At 39.2% G+C, this 20,301-nt stretch overlaps 2 protein-coding genes across 5 annotated transcripts; one reads left to right on the plus strand and one right to left on the minus strand.

Moving 5' to 3' along the window:
* Positions 1-216: 216 nt before the first annotated feature.
* On the minus strand, positions 217-6,231 carry capza1a (capping actin protein of muscle Z-line subunit alpha 1a). Its single transcript, XM_059329274.1, has 10 exons — positions 5,845-6,231; positions 4,155-4,218; positions 3,763-3,814; positions 3,596-3,659; positions 2,919-3,125; positions 2,745-2,824; positions 2,535-2,613; positions 2,370-2,441; positions 2,173-2,235; positions 217-1,146 (listed from the first exon to the last, which is right to left on the minus strand). The coding sequence occupies exons 1-10, from the start codon at positions 5,878-5,880 to the stop codon at positions 1,006-1,008; spliced, it is 858 nt and encodes a 285-aa protein (XP_059185257.1). The 5' UTR covers positions 5,881-6,231; the 3' UTR covers positions 217-1,005.
* Positions 6,232-8,295: 2,064 nt separating this feature from the next.
* Positions 8,296-19,464, plus strand: ncoa5 (nuclear receptor coactivator 5). 4 transcript variants are annotated; one of them, XM_059329852.1, is made up of 12 exons: positions 8,296-8,423; positions 10,184-10,240; positions 11,788-12,061; positions 12,279-12,386; positions 13,592-13,655; positions 15,467-15,811; positions 15,897-16,018; positions 16,553-16,709; positions 16,868-17,070; positions 17,161-17,365; positions 17,533-17,624; positions 18,447-19,464. In XM_059329852.1, the coding sequence occupies exons 3-12, from the start codon at positions 11,893-11,895 to the stop codon at positions 19,004-19,006; spliced, it is 2,025 nt and encodes a 674-aa protein (XP_059185835.1). In that variant the 5' UTR covers positions 8,296-8,423; positions 10,184-10,240; positions 11,788-11,892; the 3' UTR covers positions 19,007-19,464. The 4 variants fall into 4 exon arrangements, with proteins under 4 accessions (XP_059185835.1, XP_059185833.1, XP_059185836.1 ...); XM_059329850.1 differs by having other exon boundaries at positions 10,184-12,061; XM_059329853.1 differs by having other exon boundaries at positions 10,184-12,061; positions 15,900-16,018.
* Positions 19,465-20,301: the final 837 nt, after the last annotated feature.

Here is a 20,301-nt window from a genome sequence, read left to right on the forward strand (position 1 = left end):
AGCAAAGACATTGAAAATTTCCTATTCATTTTTTCCATCTATTTTTACACAAAGTTGCTTCTGTAATGTTGTGTTGGTGAGATTCAAATTAATATTCTGAAGTAAGTTCAGTGTAAAATGAAATCAAATAAATGTAAACTCCTCCTTTATACCCAGGCTCTTACAAAAAGTACACACAAGATGTGAAAATAAAAATGGATTAACATTGCTTGAAGATCATACTTTTATTTCATGATAATAAATGTACTTACAGTTTGTATAAAAAAATATAGCAAAAGCTAAAGGCAAACAGCTGGCAGGAGGACACCGATACTTTATCAATCCAGCAGGGGAGTAGAAGGTTAATCACTGAAAATGTCTTTCAGCAACAAAGAACTTCCAGAGGGAAGACAAAATATGGTCAGTGAATGGGAAAAAAATACATCTATGCTTTGGCTACAACCCTGTGTCCAGAGGGATGCATTCGTATAAACACATCTTTAGACTAAAACTGTAGAATTTGGTGCTGCCAAGTGTCTCTCAGTTTGCATACAAATTGCATACAGTATTTGCCCTCTGTTAATAAAAAACTATAGGAGGTATTGGAAGCTCTTAAAGAATATCAGTTATGTTATATAGAGAGTAAATTAGTCGCTACATGAAAGTCAAGGGGGTTTCGGGAGGATGTGTGTCCATTTTGAAGCACTGAGGGATCAGAAACTGTGTGTGTTTAACATGTGACTGAGAATTTCAATAGCAGGGAGCAACCCCGGCTTTCACAGTGTTACCGAAGGCATTATTTGTTAAAAAATAATATGTTTGCAAACGAGTGACAGGTACATCACTCAATGTCACTGTAAGATGAAGGCATCCCCTCGTAGTGCATAACGGAAGCCGTCATTCTCTGTAAAAACCCCAAACAGATGTCTCTTTTAGAAAGACATACAGTATGTTACGCTGCGTCACACGTTTGCGCAAGCATCAGCTTCTCCCAGTTTGTTTGTCGTCACACAAACAGCCTCGTCATTAAGCATTCTGCATCTCTTTGCCGATCTTGTAGCTGAGGATCTTGTTCCAGTCGACCTTGGTGCGGGTGATCGGGAGCTGTCTGCGTAAGGCTTTGAACGTCGTGTCCGACATGGTCTGATAGTTCTCGCTGATGGCAACCTGAAAGACAATGATAAGTACCTCAGTGATAAAACATGTTTTACCATGATGCCATCTGTTAGTGCCAGTTAATTGTGCATTTTCAGGAGGAAAACTGAATGTGTGAGATGTGAAAATGTAGTTTCTTTTACATTTTAAGTGCTGAAGTTTTTAACAAAACAGCTCGATATTCCAGTGTACAGAATAAATAACTAACTTGGAATAAATTTTCAATCTTGATTTAAGTTGCTAAAAAACTGGAAGGCAATTGATTATTTAACTAGAAAAGGGCAATCAGTAGAGTACAGATCTCTGCCAGCTGTGTTTTCCTCTCCCCTTTTAAAACAAAGTTGATGTTTGTTGTTGAATCTAACTCAATTTTCCCTCCCAGCTCCCTTTCAGTCAAGATGGCAGCAAAGAAAAGAAGAATGATTTATCTCATATCGTGCATACCTTTCGTGGATCATAACATAACAGTATGGAATTAATCTGCAGATGCTCTGGTTCAAAATGAGCCCAACCTTTTCTATTGATGAGCTGAAACAAATGCAACAAAATGCAGCATGCAACATGTATGGATTGTTTTTAGCCAATTTTAGGACATGCCTTTTGCAGTGAAACTGAAGTAGCTGTTGACCCTTTAAGTTCTGTACGGACAGGTTAAAAGACGCAAGTCAGCAATTCATGTGTGTGTGTGCAACATAAAAGGAATTTGACTCTGCTTTTTACGGTGCTCTCAGAGGTATTTAAATACAAAAAACACAGATTAAACTGGGCAATAAGTTAAAGAAAAGGACACAAATAAACAATAAATCACTGCCTAACGAAGATCATTAGTATTAATTCTCATTTCTACAGTTTTATACAGAGTTTTCTCAGTGATTTATGTTTTTGTGAGTTTTGTAGTAAACAAAAATCTGATTTAAAAAAACAAAAATTTTTCTGGTATTCTTTGAAGGCTTACATGAGTCTGTAGTGTCTTGTAAAGCATGCATGGCACAATAATTACATTCATTCACATCTTGCTGCAAACCTGGTTTTTCTTACCTGGTAATCATTCTCTGCATCCTCAATAATTTTCACAAGCTCCTTTGCAGTCTGGCTCTCATTCTGCCAAAACACACATTATTGGTGTTAATTAAACAACTTAAACACATCAACATGAATCAAAAATTAAATACTTGGATACATTTATTCAATTATTTTCTACTTGCTGTAAAAAACTGGTAAGTTAGAACACTTACAGACACAGTGAGTGCCTCCTGGACATCTTTATGGCTGACCAGCTGCACATTTCCATCCTCATAATAATGTACCTTCAAATAAAGACATAGGAGATTCACACAACAGGGAAACAAAACTGATTTCACAGCTAAGCTCATACTACACCTGATAAATAGCCAGCATACCTGTATTTTCAAGACTCCAACCAGCTCTGCTGTAGATTGCGAGACACTGAACTTCCATTCGGACCGGCAGCGACCGTTCCTGTAAACAGAAAACGTAGAAGAGTAAACTTAAAAACCAATCCTGAATACACTCACCACAAAAACACACAAGTGTCTCAGTGAATTTGATTAGGAAGATTATAATGAGATCATTATCCAATTTCAACTTACCAGAAGTTTTTAGGCTCAAATTGATGACCCTCAATACAAGCGATAATGGTCTGCTGGCCATCGATTGTTTTCCCATAAACCTGAAGCAGATAAAACAGGATGAGTGTGTGATTCATTGTTTGTGATACTGAACATGGCAACTGATGGCGGTGCAGGCTGGGAGAGTGATCTCACGGTGCAAACTCCTTTGGGGTAGTGCTCCTTGACGTAGGCCCTCAGGGCGGAGTCACAGGCGTCCCTCCATGACCTGAGAGCTGCCTCACCCTCGTGGGGCTGGGGGTCGCTGGCTTCCTTTCTGAGGTGATCAAACTTGAAGGAGATCTTGTTGTGTGGGTCAAAGAAGCGGCCATTACCCAGGTCTCCGTGCTCTGTTATCAGGACCTACAGGGGAGACAGACAGAGATGGACAGAGAAACAAGCTGTTACAATAACTGTTTGCTCAGGCAGTGTCTAAATGATGTAGAATTATTATAAGATAAGATAGATGCAGAACTTTAATAATCCCAAAAAAAAGATTATTGTACCATAGCTTCCTCAAAACATTAAAGCAACATATGATTAAAACCTACATACATTAATACCAATAAAAACAATAGCAGAGAACAATTACAGAGTAATACATATAAAGTGTATAAGGAATAATGCTAACACCAGTGCTTAATATACTAATAATAAAAGTAAGAAACATTTAGTAAAATAAGTAAACTAAAATCGAAAAGTATCAAATATCTAAAAGTAATACTGCACATGATATTTAAGTGTTATTTCCCTTTGATGAAATTGATATGAAATCTTAGTAAGTTCAATGAGAAAAGTAGATTGCCTAAATATTAATGGGAAAATAAACTTGCCTGATCTTCATATCCATCAATTTTGGCAAGAGAGAACTGATCCATGTTGTACTGGGCAAAGGCACTGTTTAAAAAAAGAAAAAGAAAAGAAAAACACCACAAGTCGCATGTATATCTAGGATGTCATTACTTTACTGCATTTTAAGAGGAAAAATTATATAACTTACTGTGCTGCGCCCTCTCTGAGAAGATTATCATTGTTGAGCAGTATTCGGACATCTGTAAAGAAATGGAAGATTTTAAAAAAGCAGTGACAAATTGTTTTAATGCACATTCAAATGCAGGTAATCATACAGAGGTCAATTAGGGCTGTACAATTTGTCTAATTGTCAATATTTGGCAGATATTGCAATTGCAATATGATTCACAATACTGGAGAGAATTATCATTTTTCCATCATTATTCTCATCTTCTTTGAAAAATATATTTAAATAATTATGGTGTCATTTTTGCAAGGATCTGTACCTTATTTCTTATGTTGGTAGATTATGATGCGTAGGCCAAGACATCTTAATTCAGAATGGTATTTTGACACATATTGTGCTTACAATTTACTCACCATTAAAGACTTCATTGAACTCTCCTGGGGGAGCGTGCATCACAAAATTGGCTGCGATACGCACCTAGAAATAAATAAACATCTTTTCATAAAACTTAAAAATAGTCAGAGGCATCACATTATCATTCAGGACAGTGTGTACGGTATTAGTTCAGTTCCCTTGTTCTTCAAATAAACTATGGTGGAGCAGAAACAACAATCTCCTTCATCACAAGCCAAATCTGCTGAATGTTTTGAGGGAGCAGGGGGGGGTCTAGCCAATTTATCCTCCTTTGAGATGAAGCAGGCGGTGTATATGAGAAGTGAAAAACCTGCAAGCAGCCACTAGAGTGAAGCAGAGAGCAGTCTGCTAACTTTCTTGGCTGCAGGCTTGTTCGCTCTATTTTGGCCACTCCTTAGATGGCAAGCAGGGTATGTCGCCCAAGGGCTTTTCTTAGCAGCCAGTATGCAAGTGTAAGCGTGTTGTGTCAAAGCCGTAGGGTGCAGAAGTCGTGGCAGGTACTTGTGCTCTCATAAGGTAACACTCAGTAAGGACTGTTTAACATTGGAGTGTTTAAAGGTGGAAGCAAAGTTTACTGTCAATAGAGAAGTTGTAATAACCCCTCATTCCTTTTTTTCCCCTTCACTTATTTACGACATTCACAGCTTCAACCAGTCCTACATCCTAATGTCACTGTTATAGTGTGGCTGTGCCAGTGATGCCGTCTGTCATGCAGACAGGGTTATTTAGCCTCCGGGCAGCAGCTGGCAGTGACCTACAAATGGCCTGTCCAGCTGAAAGGGCAGAGTGGCATAACAATGAGTAACCTAGTTTAACTCTGCTCACGAATAGCAGCTCCATTCAGAGCCCAGAAAACACTCCCAGGCTTAAACTCTGATTCTCCACCAAGCAGTTTGACAATTTGAGCTTAAAGCTCATAAAGATACTCTCAAAGTAGATACATAATGAAAATGAGGTATTTTAATCCCTTCATTACATTAAGTTATTTACATTTATTATAAAGGCTCACTGTAGTAATGCTAGGAGGGGTAAGCTCCTGTCACACCATCAGCTTTAGGAATGCAAAGCATTATTTTACAACATGTAGCAGCATGAGCCAGGGGCAGTCACTGCAAGCCACAAAAACACTGCAGGAAAACGGCATCTGCCCCATGAATATAGTGCAAAAAGTTACAGGCAATATACGCTAAATATAAAACATCTGCAAACTCCACTAAGATGTGTGATTAACTCCAACTTCTGATCTTATCAAGACAAGTATAAGCTGCTACATTACAGTAAACTGGGTGTGGGTGGTGTTATACTGTCGATGCACTGTCATTATCCTCACTGTCAATGCAGGAAGTAGCTCGACTTCCTTTCATTTAGCATTAGCTTATTCTAAACTCACATTTATGTTAAGCAACAAGCCAAACTGTGCGCATCTGTCGCTTTTAGTTAAAAAGTTCCTGACTCTCATAAGTTAGCTAACTTCCATGATGTATTTGTGCACAGGAACAACATCAAGCTACAACTCCCAGCTGTCAAATGCAACTCTGCCTTGGTTTAGCTAGCTCCACCAGCAGACACATTAAACGGCCTGTTTGACATTTAACACTCCATATTAAGTGTTACACAAAGCACTGCTATGCTTCAAGACAAATATTAACAGAATTAGAATAGTCACAGCATGGATTTTTAAAGTAATACCTTATCCTTATCGCTGATCTCTTCGAAATCTGCCATCTTGGTTCAATGAAGTGTTAACAAAGCGACCGTCGGTGTTGCCAGGTATGTGTGACTCCTCCCAGCACAAACTACAAGCCCGAACGAGAAAAATCAGCCCTGTAGTGCTCACTGTACATGTTGTCCTGAATATACTGTACATACATTTAATGAAATAGAATCTGAATAAATGTCCGAATGTTGAACAACAAAATGATATAAATATATGTATTTATTTATTTATTTTTAAATAGCAACCTCATTTTTTAAATAATGAATTTTCAGATATTTTTTTAACAACGCGCGTTACATAATTACAAAATATGTGTTTTTCAATCCGAACAACACTAATATATTATATGTCTGTTTTAATTTGCATTACTTTCACAGACAAATGGAAGCTGACAATTTCCCAACCTGGCAACCATGACGCGTTCAGGTCATATTGGATTAATAGGACAAAAGGAAAAAATGTTTATGTTTACAGTTTAGGTGTTTACAAAATTGGACAATTAAAGACAAATGTAGTTTCATGTTATAATTGGTCGTGTGAATATTAAAAACAGTGAATGCTGCTTATTATATGGCGATATATCCATTAAATTCGGGCGTAATTACCTTAAAAGACGGAGTCGTGGTTAACGCCAACACTATACCAGCAGATATCCATGTTTGTTTTGTGTTCTTAATATGAATTCGTGGAGACCTTTAAAAAATGCCATTTTCGTTGTTGTGATTGCGGCTTGGATGTTGACATAAACTCTACTTAAACGATGAAATTATTAACTACGGAAATTCAGGTATGACTTGAACACAGCATCAAAGAAGACACATTTTATGTGATAGTTTCATCTGAATCTTTATTGACAGTCAGTGTTTGTTCAGCACACTCTGCTACTGACACAAACATATACCAGTATATAGATATAGATATACAGTTTTACTGAAAGGCACAATCATATATTTCAAGCCTGAGAAAAAAGAAAGAAAGGAATGGAACAAGAAAGGCTGTAAAGAAGGAAAAGGGGTGGGGATGAAAAAAATAACTAAAAATAACTATTATATATACAAATTCCTTAGAAATTCTTGTATACAAGACAATCCACTCATGGTATGCATTATATAGAAGTGATGGCAGCCCAATCGTCCAGTGGGTTCATTCATATTTATGTCAGGTCACTCACTGTAGAACGCTGGATAAAAATTGTGAATCTGCTCCTTCTGCCTTTCATCTTGGCAGTGACCCTTTCCATTGAAAGAAGCAAAGGTTTCTCATTACCATTTTGTATTGAGGTTAAGGCCATCCAATTAAATAGATTGTTTTGTTTTTCAACAAAAATGAGTTCATTTGGCAATGAACTCTATTTTTTATTTTATTTAGATGGTATGTAGTAAAACCTATCAATTGTCTTTTTAAATATTGTTTTCAACACTGCATTGACCTCAGGCAAATACTTCAATTATATTTATGACAGTGAAATCCATGTCATTTAGTCTGTATTGTGAGATTACAATCAAACATCTTTAATTGTTGGATATCCCTTCAGTAAGGCACTCCAGAGAAAACATACTGAAACCTGTATTTTCTGTGCTTTCGCTATTGTGAGTTTCTGTAACCCTTGGATGAGCAACAGCACAACAACAGCTGGATGTCAAATCTCAATAGAACCACTGTTAGAAGGTGCTGTTGAGCAAAGAAAGTCTGTAGAGCCTGAGGCACAAAATCCCACATCTGTGAGAAACACAAACTGTGAATTGTTAAATAGCACATCTGATAAACAATCCAAAAAAAAATGAGAGAACTGTTTTGCTACTTGAAGCTGCAGAAGAAAGGCATGAGGAACACAAATAAGAGAAAGAGAAAGAGAGATAGAGATAGAGAGAGAGAGAGAGAGAGAGAGAGAGAGAGAGAGAGAGAGAGAACAAAACATTATGCAGAGATGGCAAGATCAAAGACAAAATAAGGCCACATGTGGAGTTTAAGGATATGCTACTAAGTGCACAGAATCAACATTCACATTGTAAAGAATGGATGACCCCAAAGAAGAAGCACAAAATAATTATTTCCTTCTTCGACAGATTGTTGTCAGTCCAACATTGGCATAAACGCTTGTTAGCTAGCTAGTTACTAAAGTATTCATGTAAGGCACAAGTGGTTCCATAGTTGCAAAATCTGTCTGCCTGCCAGCATAACTTTCCACATTTAGTGCAAGTTTGACATGTGATTCTGTGTTGGTTGAGTGGATAAAACTTTAGCAGACATAATCACTAGTTTTTTTCCCAGCTAATTCATATAAACATAATTTAAGAAAGGGAGGTCAAAATATGTATTGTGTGTACAGTGATGTATTTGGTTATATATAAAATGTCCATTGATTTTTTTAGTTACAATTAGCCAGTAGGGGGCGATGTCTGTGTTCAGTGAATACGCAGAAGAAGAAGAAGAGATAGCAGCCGGCCCGTGAATGCAGAAGAAGAAGGAGCATTGTGAGACGCTAACGAAATCGTCAGTACCTGTCCGTGGCCTTGAAAGCCTATAAACGGAGATAAAATTCACGTTGAAGGTGAGTAAACAGTTGCTATTTGTAATACAATGACATGCCGTGGGAACTCGTATACCTCATTGAAATTAGCTTTGTAGCTGCGAAACTAGCCGTTTGGTTTTGAGATAGCAGGTATGCTAAAGTTAGCTCACGTTAAGTAGCTAGCTAACGTTACGTGTACGTCGTATCTTAACCATTAATTCATCAGTGTATGGCAGTGTAAAAGTGCAGCATATTCATTTGATTAAAAAAAATCGCCCAAACCCAGTAAGCTTCATGGTATTATCTGTTGTCAAACCCCGGTGCCGTTGCTTGTGGCGACAGAGAAGAGAGCAGCATGGGATCATATTGGGCACCGCGGGAGCGCGCACAGCTGCAGCGGACACACCAGACGTTAACCCTCTGGAGTCCATCTATTTATTGAAAATACACATGTTTTATTTACAGTAATAACTTTATTTATATATGATATGTAGACAAGCTGAGAAAGCCAGTTGAAAGTGCAATCATAAGAGCTTTCACAGTGTGCCAGTTATGTTTCTAGACCATTTTTAAAGTGTGAATTTTTCTTTCTACAATGAAAACTATTACTATTTTTAATTTACATGCACATAGACTGTTGTGTAGTTCTATTATTGTTTTTTTCTTGTTTTTGTGTGTATAAATGGTTAATAAAAAGGGACATTTCCATAGAAACATGTCTTTTGTTTGTATTTTCGATTCTTGGCAGCTTTATACTTTGTTAATTAAAATAAAATAAAACATCTGACTGAAAGCCAAGTTTGTGGAGAAAAATGAGCCATGCAGGTGATGTAAGGACAGACTGAAAGATGCTAAACACAAACAGAAATGAATGCATAGGAAGTTGACAAATTTGAACCAAAATGTCCTGGACTTCAGAGGTTTAATTACTCAAAGATAAAGATACATTACAGTCGACCAAACCACTGCTTATCAAATGTGCTGCACAAACCTCTTGATTTGTAGATGCAGAAAACAAAATTGCAGAGAAACGTGGATTGTATTTTTTTCCCCATTTTAGTTCACATTTATTTTCCTGTATATAATCAGATTTTTATGGGAAAAAAATGACTGGTTGCACCAACTGACACTGGGTTAGATCACGTCATTGACCCATATATAGAGAGCTGTTTCGTAAAGACCGTATTTATGCAAATATGAGCAGTAACACATGCATGCACACACAAGTTAAGATTTACTTTGCATAGTTTATTTAAAGGCTAAAAAACGAATGCATAATTGTATAAACAGTGTGCACACTGCATATATGACATCCCTTTCTTTTACATGTTTATGTTCGTATAAAGTAGCTGTATTAATTGCTTGAAGTTATGTCTGCTATATAGGCTAGTGGTAGAGATTCTTGCAAAAATAATCACACTATGTTCGCTGACAATTTCTTCCAATTTATTGAATCCTATCGCAGTCCCAATATTAGTTAAAAATAATTGCAATTTGAGATTTCTTCCATTTTGTACAGCCCTAGTCAGTGTTGTCTTCTCTGTGTTATAAGGGCTTCATTACAGCAACAATATGTTCTGCATTTCAAGGCTTACCCACTTACCAAAAGTAGTGTTTGTTGTTTATACTTATTGTAAGTCGCTTTGAACTGATATACTTTTTTAATGCACTCATCAGTTTTTGTTTTGGGAGGAAGTCATTTGTATATATTGTAGCTACTACAGACATCTGAGAGCATCTGAAGTTATTTATGTATTTGTTACTGTGTTTTTAAGTGTTTTTTTCCCCTTCACTTTCAGACTTGGGGTTTTAAATTATGTGGATGAAGAACCCAAGACATCCAGGTTCAAGTTAAGGTATGTAAAGGGTTGCTTCCAAAAAAGCATTATGTAAATTACCTCCAACCATAAATGTAATGTAACACAAATACCCTTGCTTATGTCAGTTTGTAATGCATGTGTGATGAGACTGAAAATAACTAGAGATTCTCTTTGGCTTAAATCCTGTTAAAGTGTGCCATGTGAAAACATCAACTTTTCCTGAAAACTTTTTTTTTAAGATTGTCTGTTTCTTTGTACAAAAGAAAACATTTGCATTTCAGCATTTTTAAGGTGATCGTAAGCCAATAATTTCATTTCATCAATGCGATTTTCCTCAAGATGTCGTTACCATTTCAAGAGAAGAGGATGATTTTAAACCAATGCTGAATTTCCATTTGCAGGAAACACTGTTTGAGAGTTGTGTGCACTACTATATAGTGAAACGAATTAAGACCCAATGGGGAATATTTTTCTTGCCAACTGAAACTCCATTAGCTGCGCGGTTAAGAATTTGACCGAGAGATGAAATTGGGATGAGCGACGTCATCCTAAACTTAAGTCATGGGAAATTTCGTCAGGAAATGTTTGACTCTGGAATTGAAAGCAAAGAGGCCATTTTTAAAATATGATTGCACAACTGATCATGCTGCACAGCTGACACTTATTCATTTTCTCACAACTGAAGTATAACGCTGCCATTTTATTTTGTGGACATTTTCGCGGATTCATGTTGGGTACCATGACATGTGTTTTCACCATCGATTTAAAGCCATTCTTTAACAGGCACCATGTCAATACATGGCTCATTTTGACACTTAATCAGGTCATTTTAAGATGCACATAGTCATGGTGCATTTTATGCAATTACATAGTTTAGATTTATTTAGTGGAACAAATGATGTAGCCAATTAATATGATGACACAGTTTTCGCAGGTGTGCCATTTATACAGGACAATTAAAATCACTTGAGGCTTGTTGAAAGACCAGCCCAGCGCAAGTGCACATTTTTTCCGATCAGGTGTAGAAATGACTCTACATGAAATTTGCTCATGCCAAACAAAAGACCGTGCCAAACCGCAACGAGTGACCTTTAAACTAGTTATGCAAGGCTTTTACGTCCCTACACGATGGAAAACGGGGGCAAAAGTCCACTGCATCACTGTATTACGTGGCGGATTTACATTTGCATTTAATATATTCAGCATCAAACATGCATGTTGATGATGTCCCACTTGCGCCCGTTGTGCCTGATTTCAGAGCCACGCTCTCTGATATGCGAAGTTCCAGTGCAGCCTTAAATCTAATGATACCCTGCTGTGCAAGTGAGCACCAGAGAGAAAACAATGGTGCATTCAAGAAGTGTTGTTTTTCTAACACAAGGTCTTGGAAGAATTTGCGATTTAACGAGCACGATTTGTTTAACATTTTTATATTTGCTACAGTTGAAAATGAATTTGCAGCATCACTGCATTTCCATTGTCTGAACTTTGATGTGATTTTGATCTGCAACTTTTGCTCCACTAAAACTTTTCATCCTTCCAAGGAATTTGATCTCTTCTCTTAACTCACTGGCATGTTTCAGGATTGTGGACAACAATTTAAAGGCGCTTATTAGCGGTCAAACCAAAGTATTTCAAGCATTTGAGACGTACGAAGAAAGAAAACGGTATACCCTTTGGATCGAGTCATGTCACGCCGAAGAAGCCGCAGCCCCTCCCCAGGGCGTTTTTCACGCTCCTGCAGCAGTAATGATCCTAGAGATTTGGAGAGACGCATTTTCGTTGGGAATTTGCCGACCTCCGACATGGAAAAGAAGGATTTGGAAGACATGTTCAGCCCGTACGGGAAAATAGTCGGTCAGTAAAACACAATACAAGCAATACGTTTCTTTCATGACAATTTCATCATGTCTACTAGCATTAAGCATCATGAGTCGTGATTTTTGATGAAATGCAAGCATGTAAAAAATGATGTCCCTACTGATATTTTTTTTAAGTGGGTAAATGGGTAGGTATCCAAAATGTTCTTGAAAATGATCCTAAGTTTGTACCACTTAAAATGTTCCTCTTCCAGGCGTGTCGATGTTTCGTGGGTTTGGATTTGTACAATTTGAACGTGTTGAGGAAGCCGAAGCTGCAAAGGCGGCCCAAAAGGGTCGCATATATAAAGGTTATAAAATAGGTAAGCCTTAACTGCAGTGGGTGTGATTGTTTGGCTAAATTGGATAGGTTTTTTTTCTTTATTTTCTTTATTGATATATGTTGCAACCAGTAAATGAGATGCCCATAACAGCGATGATAAAGTTGAACCCCATGCTTGCCCACAATTAACCTCAAAGTCTAGGTTGTATGATTTGACCAACAACTAGGGGTGTAATGGTTCACATAAGTCACGGTTCAGCTCATACTCTCGGTTTAGGAGTCACGGTTCGGTGGGAGTTTTCGTAAACCAAATGAAAAAAACCCCAATGAATAAGGATACCTTTCTTTCCATCTGCGATTGGTTATTTCCCCCTCGATCTGTTGCACATTCTCTGCAGTCAACACACACACACACGGATGTTCTCTGGTAATGAAGTAACGTTAGAGGACACAAATGGTGTAATGTGACTCTGAGCCGCTCAGCCTGAAAGACTGTGTACACTTTAACATTACTGCTGAGCTGCTTGTGCTATCATCAACAAATTTTGCTAATGGCATACACCTAAAAGTTAGCAGGCAAAACAGTGCTGTGAACTTTGGTTCAAAATGACATGCATCTTTGATATACCTTGTATTCTGTGTGCAATTGCATGCACTGAACCGTGACCCCACTGTACCGTGACACTTCAGCATGAATACTTGAACCGTTACAGCCCTACCTATATCGCATCAAAATGGATATTTAGCTGTGACTATCTTACTACTTGAACCTTTTTGTAGACATGTAACAATATTGGCATACAAAGCAAATAAACAAGTGCTTTATTAAATGAAAATTCTGGCAAAGCCTGAATCTCTGAAATCTCTTTTATTTGCAACACTGTTGGAATTTTCTTTAACATGGATTTAATGCGTCACTTCAGTCGAGCACTTGTGGTTTTTGGGGTTTCTGAAGGCCAAATTTCAAGTTGAAAATCAAATTTACATTTTCAAACTTTGCTACTGTTTTGTCACTTTTCAGAAAAGATCTCTTCATTTCTTCAACTTAAACAGAATTCGACAGATTTGGCAACTCGATTTGCGGCATTTTGACTATCGTCCATTTTGGATTTTCAAGCTTGGATATTGGAGCTCTGTTTCATTTGGATCGTGGAAGTTATGACGCGGCCACTCCATTCTGCGTGAAAACATAAGATGATATACATGTTACTGTTATGTTCAACGTTTGGATTGATTTATTTTCAGATGTAAATATGGCAGTGGAGCGACGGCAAGCTAAACCTCAATCCCAGCAGAGCCCCCCACGAAGGTAAAGTAACGCGAAATGGGTGTGAAGAACTACAATCATCTCTGAAGTGCCGGTAAACAAATAAAAAGCGTGTAACATTCTCCAACTTTCATTTCCACCTGCGGTGAAGTCCGCTTAATGGAAGCTGCCGTACTATTAGATGGGTTTGTGATGGTTCAAGGGAGAGTCGATATTTCATCCATTAGTAGAATTTTCTGATGTGTTGAAATAAAAAAAAGCCATATGAATGTTATTTACAGTGTCTTTGTCTCAAAGATTCTCATGTTCTTAGTGTGGTTTTTGTCCCGCATTTCATCTTCTAACTAGAATATGCAACTTTCCAGCTGAAGGTAACGCATTGCTAGTCCCACCCTGACCTATATCTGTTAAGGAGGTTCAATTACTACAACGTGACCTTTACCCGATTGTGTCTACATGAAAATTGTATGTAGTCTTTAACCCAATGACTCTTCCATGATGGCTGATTCAGTACATGCCACAAAACATCCCACGCATCACTGGAGTTTATTTGAGCGGGATTCGGGTACTGTGGTCGGGCATTCACACTGAAATAATGTGTACTCTTCAACCAATTGATTGGTCAATGGAGATGGAAAAATTGGTGAAAAAATCTGTATGTTATCTCTAGGTTAATCAAATTAGCCTCAGTGCACTGTACCTGGTAGCATTGTGTGTCAACCAAGTGTTTTTCGTGGGAACACCGCGCATTCAGACCATGATGCAAACTTAGAGATTATTTTGCGCTGAGCGATGCACAATTGGTGGTGTTCTCTGGGAAAATCGAATAAAACGCTGCCGTTCGTCAAAATATGCCAAAGGTCAACCGTCACGCAACAGAGAGAGAGTATTACTGCTGGTCACAAGGACGGACGCTGGCTTTGTCCTCTCCCTACGTGGTTTAGCATCCTCTCCATCCAGAGTAAAGACCTGAGCAAGTACTCGTGCTGACGCTTTTACCTTCGCAGATATACTCTATTGTAGCTACAGCTTTTCACAAGAGTGCTTGGTGTTGCCAGCGGGGAAAAAAGAGAAATTCACACCAATAATTGTCCGACCAATGACCGTTCAGAAGATCATATCGACCAAATGACCAGAAGGTGTCAGCCTTAGTCACTTAAGGTTTTAAGCAAGTTTCAATTTCTGCTGCCAAGAAATGTTTTTGAACTGCTTAATATTTAGAAAAGTTGGATTATAATTAAAACTCCTTTTAGACATGTTTTAAAAGTTACAAAGGTAAGGTTATTAACTTGTATGAGAGCTTTACTGTTCTATTTTAGATCTATTCTTCAAAACTCAAACACGCATTTCTCCTTTTTGCCTTTCTTGTGAACATGTATTTGCAGCATGGGAATGCGGCTTTTCAAAGAACAAAATCAACAATCAACAAAAGCAAATTGTGCTAAATGTGCAAAACAATCGTTCAAAAAGGTTAAGCAGCCAAGGTACTTGTGCTCTTTTTAGAGTCTTATTTATGGTGAAACTCAACTGGTCGTCGAACCGATGTTGCATACACGGATCACTGGACACTTAAAACGTCGTTGGCGAAAGGACACTTGCGGAGTCGCTCCTGGATTTACTTTGTGCTAGTTTCCTTTGCGGACACGATGGCGGTTTTCTGTTACGATGCTTTGGTTGTGTGAATAATAGATATTCCATCTTTTCATATTGAATAGTACAGATTAAATTGATTAAATTTACAATTCTAACTGTAGTCCTGTCCTTGCCAGTCTTGGACAGAAATGATCCTTTAGTGTTTCATAGGCAGTGTAAACTCTTACCGTCCTTGCACTAATTGATAACTTTTCTCTCAGGGCCCCGTATGGCAGTTATGGCGACAGCAAAGACCCCCGGCCTCGGTCACGATCACCTGTATATGTGCGTGAGCCTCGAGACAGCCGAGACAGCCGTGAGCCTCGAGACAGTCGTGACAGCAGAGACAGCCGTGAGCCTCGGGACAGCCGTGATGCAAGGGACCCGGGTAGAGACCCTGGCAGAGACCCGGGTAGGGACCTGGGCAGAGACCCAGGCAGGGACCCAGGAAGAGAGTCGAGGCTGGGTGCCCACTCTCGTGACCATGATTTACGGTACCGTGGCTCAGAGAGCAGAGACAAAGACCCCAGAGGCCCAGACCCCAGAGGCCCGGACCCCACATACAGGTGACTACTGACCCTGAGCCCATTATTATTAGGGGCGCCTGGTTTAACTTAAATTCTCGTCTGAACCTGAAATGTTTCCACACAGCAGAGATGACTATGACCGATACTACCGCAGCGGCAGTGGTGCTGAAGACTATTATCGGAGGAAGGATGAACCCTACAGGGAGGCTTACAGAGATCCCTGGAATGGACGCCGCGAGACAGAGGGTATGTGTACCGCACAGTTAAGATGTCAAATTATATTGTTTAGTCATGTTTAGTTGGTGAGAGTACCTAAACATTGAACTTTCTTTTTCTAACATACGATTACGGTTATTTCTGTAGCTTTGGGTGTCTAATTTTCCAACTAATTGGTCCAGATGTCACTAGACACGGCAGATACAACACAGAGCCTATAACAACCAGATGAAAATAATTTCCCAGTTTCACCATTAAACATTATTTTAAACTATGTATTTCAGTGTGTACGTCTACAACCCTGATTGGGATGCTGTCTTTTGCGCCCTACACTACACAAAGATAGTTAATGTTCAAACTGGGAAAGTTGTTTTTATTTACACTATATCATAGTTGAATCAGGAATGAAGGAAATGTCAATATTAACACCACTATTGATGTGTTTTATGATGGGACAATAATGTAATTAAAGCTCAGAGTTTACATGTGCAGTACCACTTTGAAGTCTGTTTGGATTATTGTGTTCAACTGCTGAAAATGTCACTAACATAATACACTTTTCAGTCCCCTCTACACTCTCGGCAACAGCAGATGATCGTGCTCGACCAGAAGAGCGTCGGCGTAATGAATTGTATCGACAGTACTATGAAGAACTTCAGCGGCGCTACGACACCGACCGTCCTGTTGACTGCTCAGTGATTGTCGTCAACAAGGCGCAAAAGTAGGTCCTCTCTCCGTTTACGGGACAAGCAGATCTTGGACCAGAAAACTCTCAGTAAATGTTCAACCATTACATGGCTGGTTTTTATTTCATATCGCTCCTCTGTGTTTTGTGTGTGTGTCCTCTGCCCCTGTGTACTCGTGCTTCAAAAACAACTGTCGGGAGTATGCTGAGACGGTCGGGCGGAAAGTTCGCGATTTGGGCATGGTGGTGGATCTGATCTTCCTCAACACAGAAGTGTCACTTACCCAGGCACTAGAGGATGTAGGCCGAGCCCGCACTCCTTTTGCCATCATCATTACCCAGCAGCACCAGGTCCACCGGTCCTGCACGGTCAACATCTTGTTCGGCACACCACAAGGTAATGCAAGTTAGTTTAGTGAATCCCTGCCGACCGCAAAGAGCTGTTGTTGTTTTACAAGCTCATATTTGTTTGTCTTTATTTCTGCAGAGCATCGAAACATGCCAATGCAGGATGCCATGATGCTGGTTGCCCACAATTATGATGCCTACAAAGTTGAAAACCGTGAAAAAGAACGAGAAGAGATTGCCAGAAAGGCTGCCAAAATGGCTGACAATGTGTTGCTCAGAGAGCCGGACAGAGAGGGCCACCCCATTTCTGTGCTCACCACCATCACACTGCTTTCTGAAAACAGGTATCTGGTTTTTATCTTGAGATCAACCGTGTTGTGTAACATCTTGATCTAAAAATATACAATTTTTAGTTGTGAACATGTAAGTTTCTGTGAACCCTCAATTACAGTTTCCCACTTGTACTTGCCTTTGGAATATTGAGTTTTCTCTCTCTGCGGTTGCTGGGTAGATTTGTAACACCAGATGAAATGGACAGTCTCATCGCCTACCTGAAGGACAAAAGAACCCGGCTGCTACGAAGCACTGCAGACCCTCTTGCAGGTAAGATGTGAAAGGTTCATATTAGTTTCTAAGTCTTGTTTGTCAGTAAATACTCACATGCCATTGAAAAGAGAAAATGATGGCTGTAATCTTTCATTGTGTCCATACCGGCTCTGAAGAAATCCCTTACTAAAGTGATTTCACTGTAAGTGATTGAGGACAAAAATATCCAGTTATGATTTAGTGCAAAATTGCATTCCAGGGTTGAGCTCAAGTCAATTTAAGGCTTCAACAGTCTGAGTTTGATCAACTGTATTTTCTAAAGTTACTATATTTTGTTAAAAATGTCCTCTTTATGTCACTAGTTCTGCAATGCAGCTTAGCTAGGAAACACTCTGTGGAAACTAAAAGACTGAAAAGACTTTTGGGCATTTTCACTTCACACCCACCTTGTTTAGCTCAAACTCAGGTTTGTGTTCTTGAGTGGGTTGGTTTCAAGTGAAAAAGACCTCGATCTGACCCAACTACCAGCAGTACTCTGCAGGTTTGAGCTGAATGGCTCCTGTAGCCAGGTGTGATTTGCATGCTTAAACGCAGCAGATCACGCAACTAGTAGTAGTACCACCAACCACAAACTAAGGGGGAAAGTTTGCAAACTCATCAACTGATTTGAGCCCGTGCAAGCAAATTATAGATGTAATAAAAACCTAATTTGGAAGACACCAACTTTATTTCTCCACATACTCAATGTGGATTTGATTTGATTAACATAGACTTCTAAACTTTGAACTATAAATGGTCTATGGTTGAATTATGGCTCCCCTTTGTTGAATTTTGCAGTTTGCAAAACAAAACATTCTAACTGAACCTTTCACCTTCCAGCTCCAGCTCCTGCAGCAGGACATCATGACGTTCCACCCTCAGCCGCAGGATTGCCGCCTCCATCCCATTCTACTCTCACCGCCCCACAGTCCAGCCACCTCGGCCTGTCGGCTGCTTCAAGCGCCTCAGCTAATTCCAGCAATCAGCAGGAGCTGCAAGCTAAAATTCTCAGCCTGTTCAACAGCGGCAGCGGGGCGTCATCAGGAGCCGTTGGCCCACCCTCTGTCTCCCAGGTGCAGTCCTACGGTTCCCTTGGCCCACCACCTAGCCAGAACCCCCCCCGCCCAGTGATGCCTGGTCCTTCTCCAGTTGCATCCCAGGCGTATGGCGCCCCCCCCGGCCGCATGCAAGGCCCACCAGTTGGTCAAAGACCGCCCAGCTCTACTTCAGGTATCAATTTTGACAACCCGAGTGTACAGAAAGCACTGGACACGCTCATTCAGAGCGGACCTTCTCTCAACCACCTGGTGGGCTCTTCGGCCTCTCAGCAGCCACCCCCCAGGTCAGCACCCAGCATGGGCCAGGCCCCACCTATGTCCATGTATCCCCGACATTACTGAAGGTTGTAGTCAATTAATTCTTCTAATGTGAGCTCCCCCTCTCCCTGTGACACATCAGTCCTCTGTGCAGTGATTTTACCAGCTGTGTATAGGTAGATTGTAAGGTTGGATGTTTTGTAAAAGCTTTTAATTTTTTTTTTTTTGTATTTTTTGCTCTCGATATTATGTTTACTTGATTAGAATGTTATGATTTTGATTTGATGAATTGTCCAGACGAACTGCTGGTCTATATTTTATTAGCCAGAAGATATTTATTCAGTCTTCTTACATGCGAGATAAAAGATGAAGAACATGCATGTGTACAGTATATTTCAGTTCATGATGGACACCTTAGTTCTTTCCCAACCATGATCAATTCTGTGTTTTATAGTTTTGCACTGTGTCTTTTTAATTTGTAACATTTTCATTGTCAAAACAGGACATGATTAAAAACTCGAGACACAATTGCTGTAATAAAATGGTATTGGTTTATTGCATTTTGTGCTGACAAATCTATAAAATGGAACGGGTATCGCCAGAAGCCATAGAGATATAAGCATTTGAAATGTAAGATAAAACTACTTTTTTCCTCTTTTTTATGTACCATGAAACACAATAGAGAATAATACATGTTTATTTTTTTAAATTTTAGAATATTTAACTTACACTGACACAAAAAAAACACCTCCACACTAACTGTATTTGATTTATTTACACGTAGCCCCCTCCCACCCCCGCCCCCAGCAGTTACAAGTGTACACACATACACACTCCCACAGAACTGAAAGGAACACACTACGGCTTTACCATAAGACTAGGTACAGTATCAAGGAAAAGTAATGAAGGGTTCTGAATGGAAAAAAAATATTACTGAAATTTGATACAGGTGTGTCTTTGTGTGTATGCTGTATATATTGTCTATATCTACATCCGTTACATAAGTCAAGCATCCATACAAAATGTTTCCCACAACTCCAGTGAATTAAAAACAAACCTGAACAGTGACAGAATTCCTCTGTAGGAAGGTATCAAATTAAATATTGGATTTTTCCAAAGCCATAAAGTGTAAAAGAAAATACATTTTGGGAAATGGCAGTTCCCCAAGAGATACATTAGCTTGACACCACAGAAATGGAGCTACTGCAGGTTTTTTTGTTGTTGTTTTAGGTGTTCTGGAGATTTATGCTTCCTTGTCGAAAAATGTTCCCATATCCAGTTGTGTATTTCCGCCAGTATTATGACATCTTTATACTTTTTAAAATTACAAACGGGGTAAGTGTACTGTAAAAATATGGGGAGCATAATTTACTACTCTA

Source organism: Centropristis striata, chromosome 3 (assembly GCF_030273125.1).
Source record: "Centropristis striata isolate RG_2023a ecotype Rhode Island chromosome 3, C.striata_1.0, whole genome shotgun sequence".
Lineage (NCBI taxonomy): Eukaryota > Metazoa > Chordata > Actinopteri > Perciformes > Serranidae > Centropristis > Centropristis striata.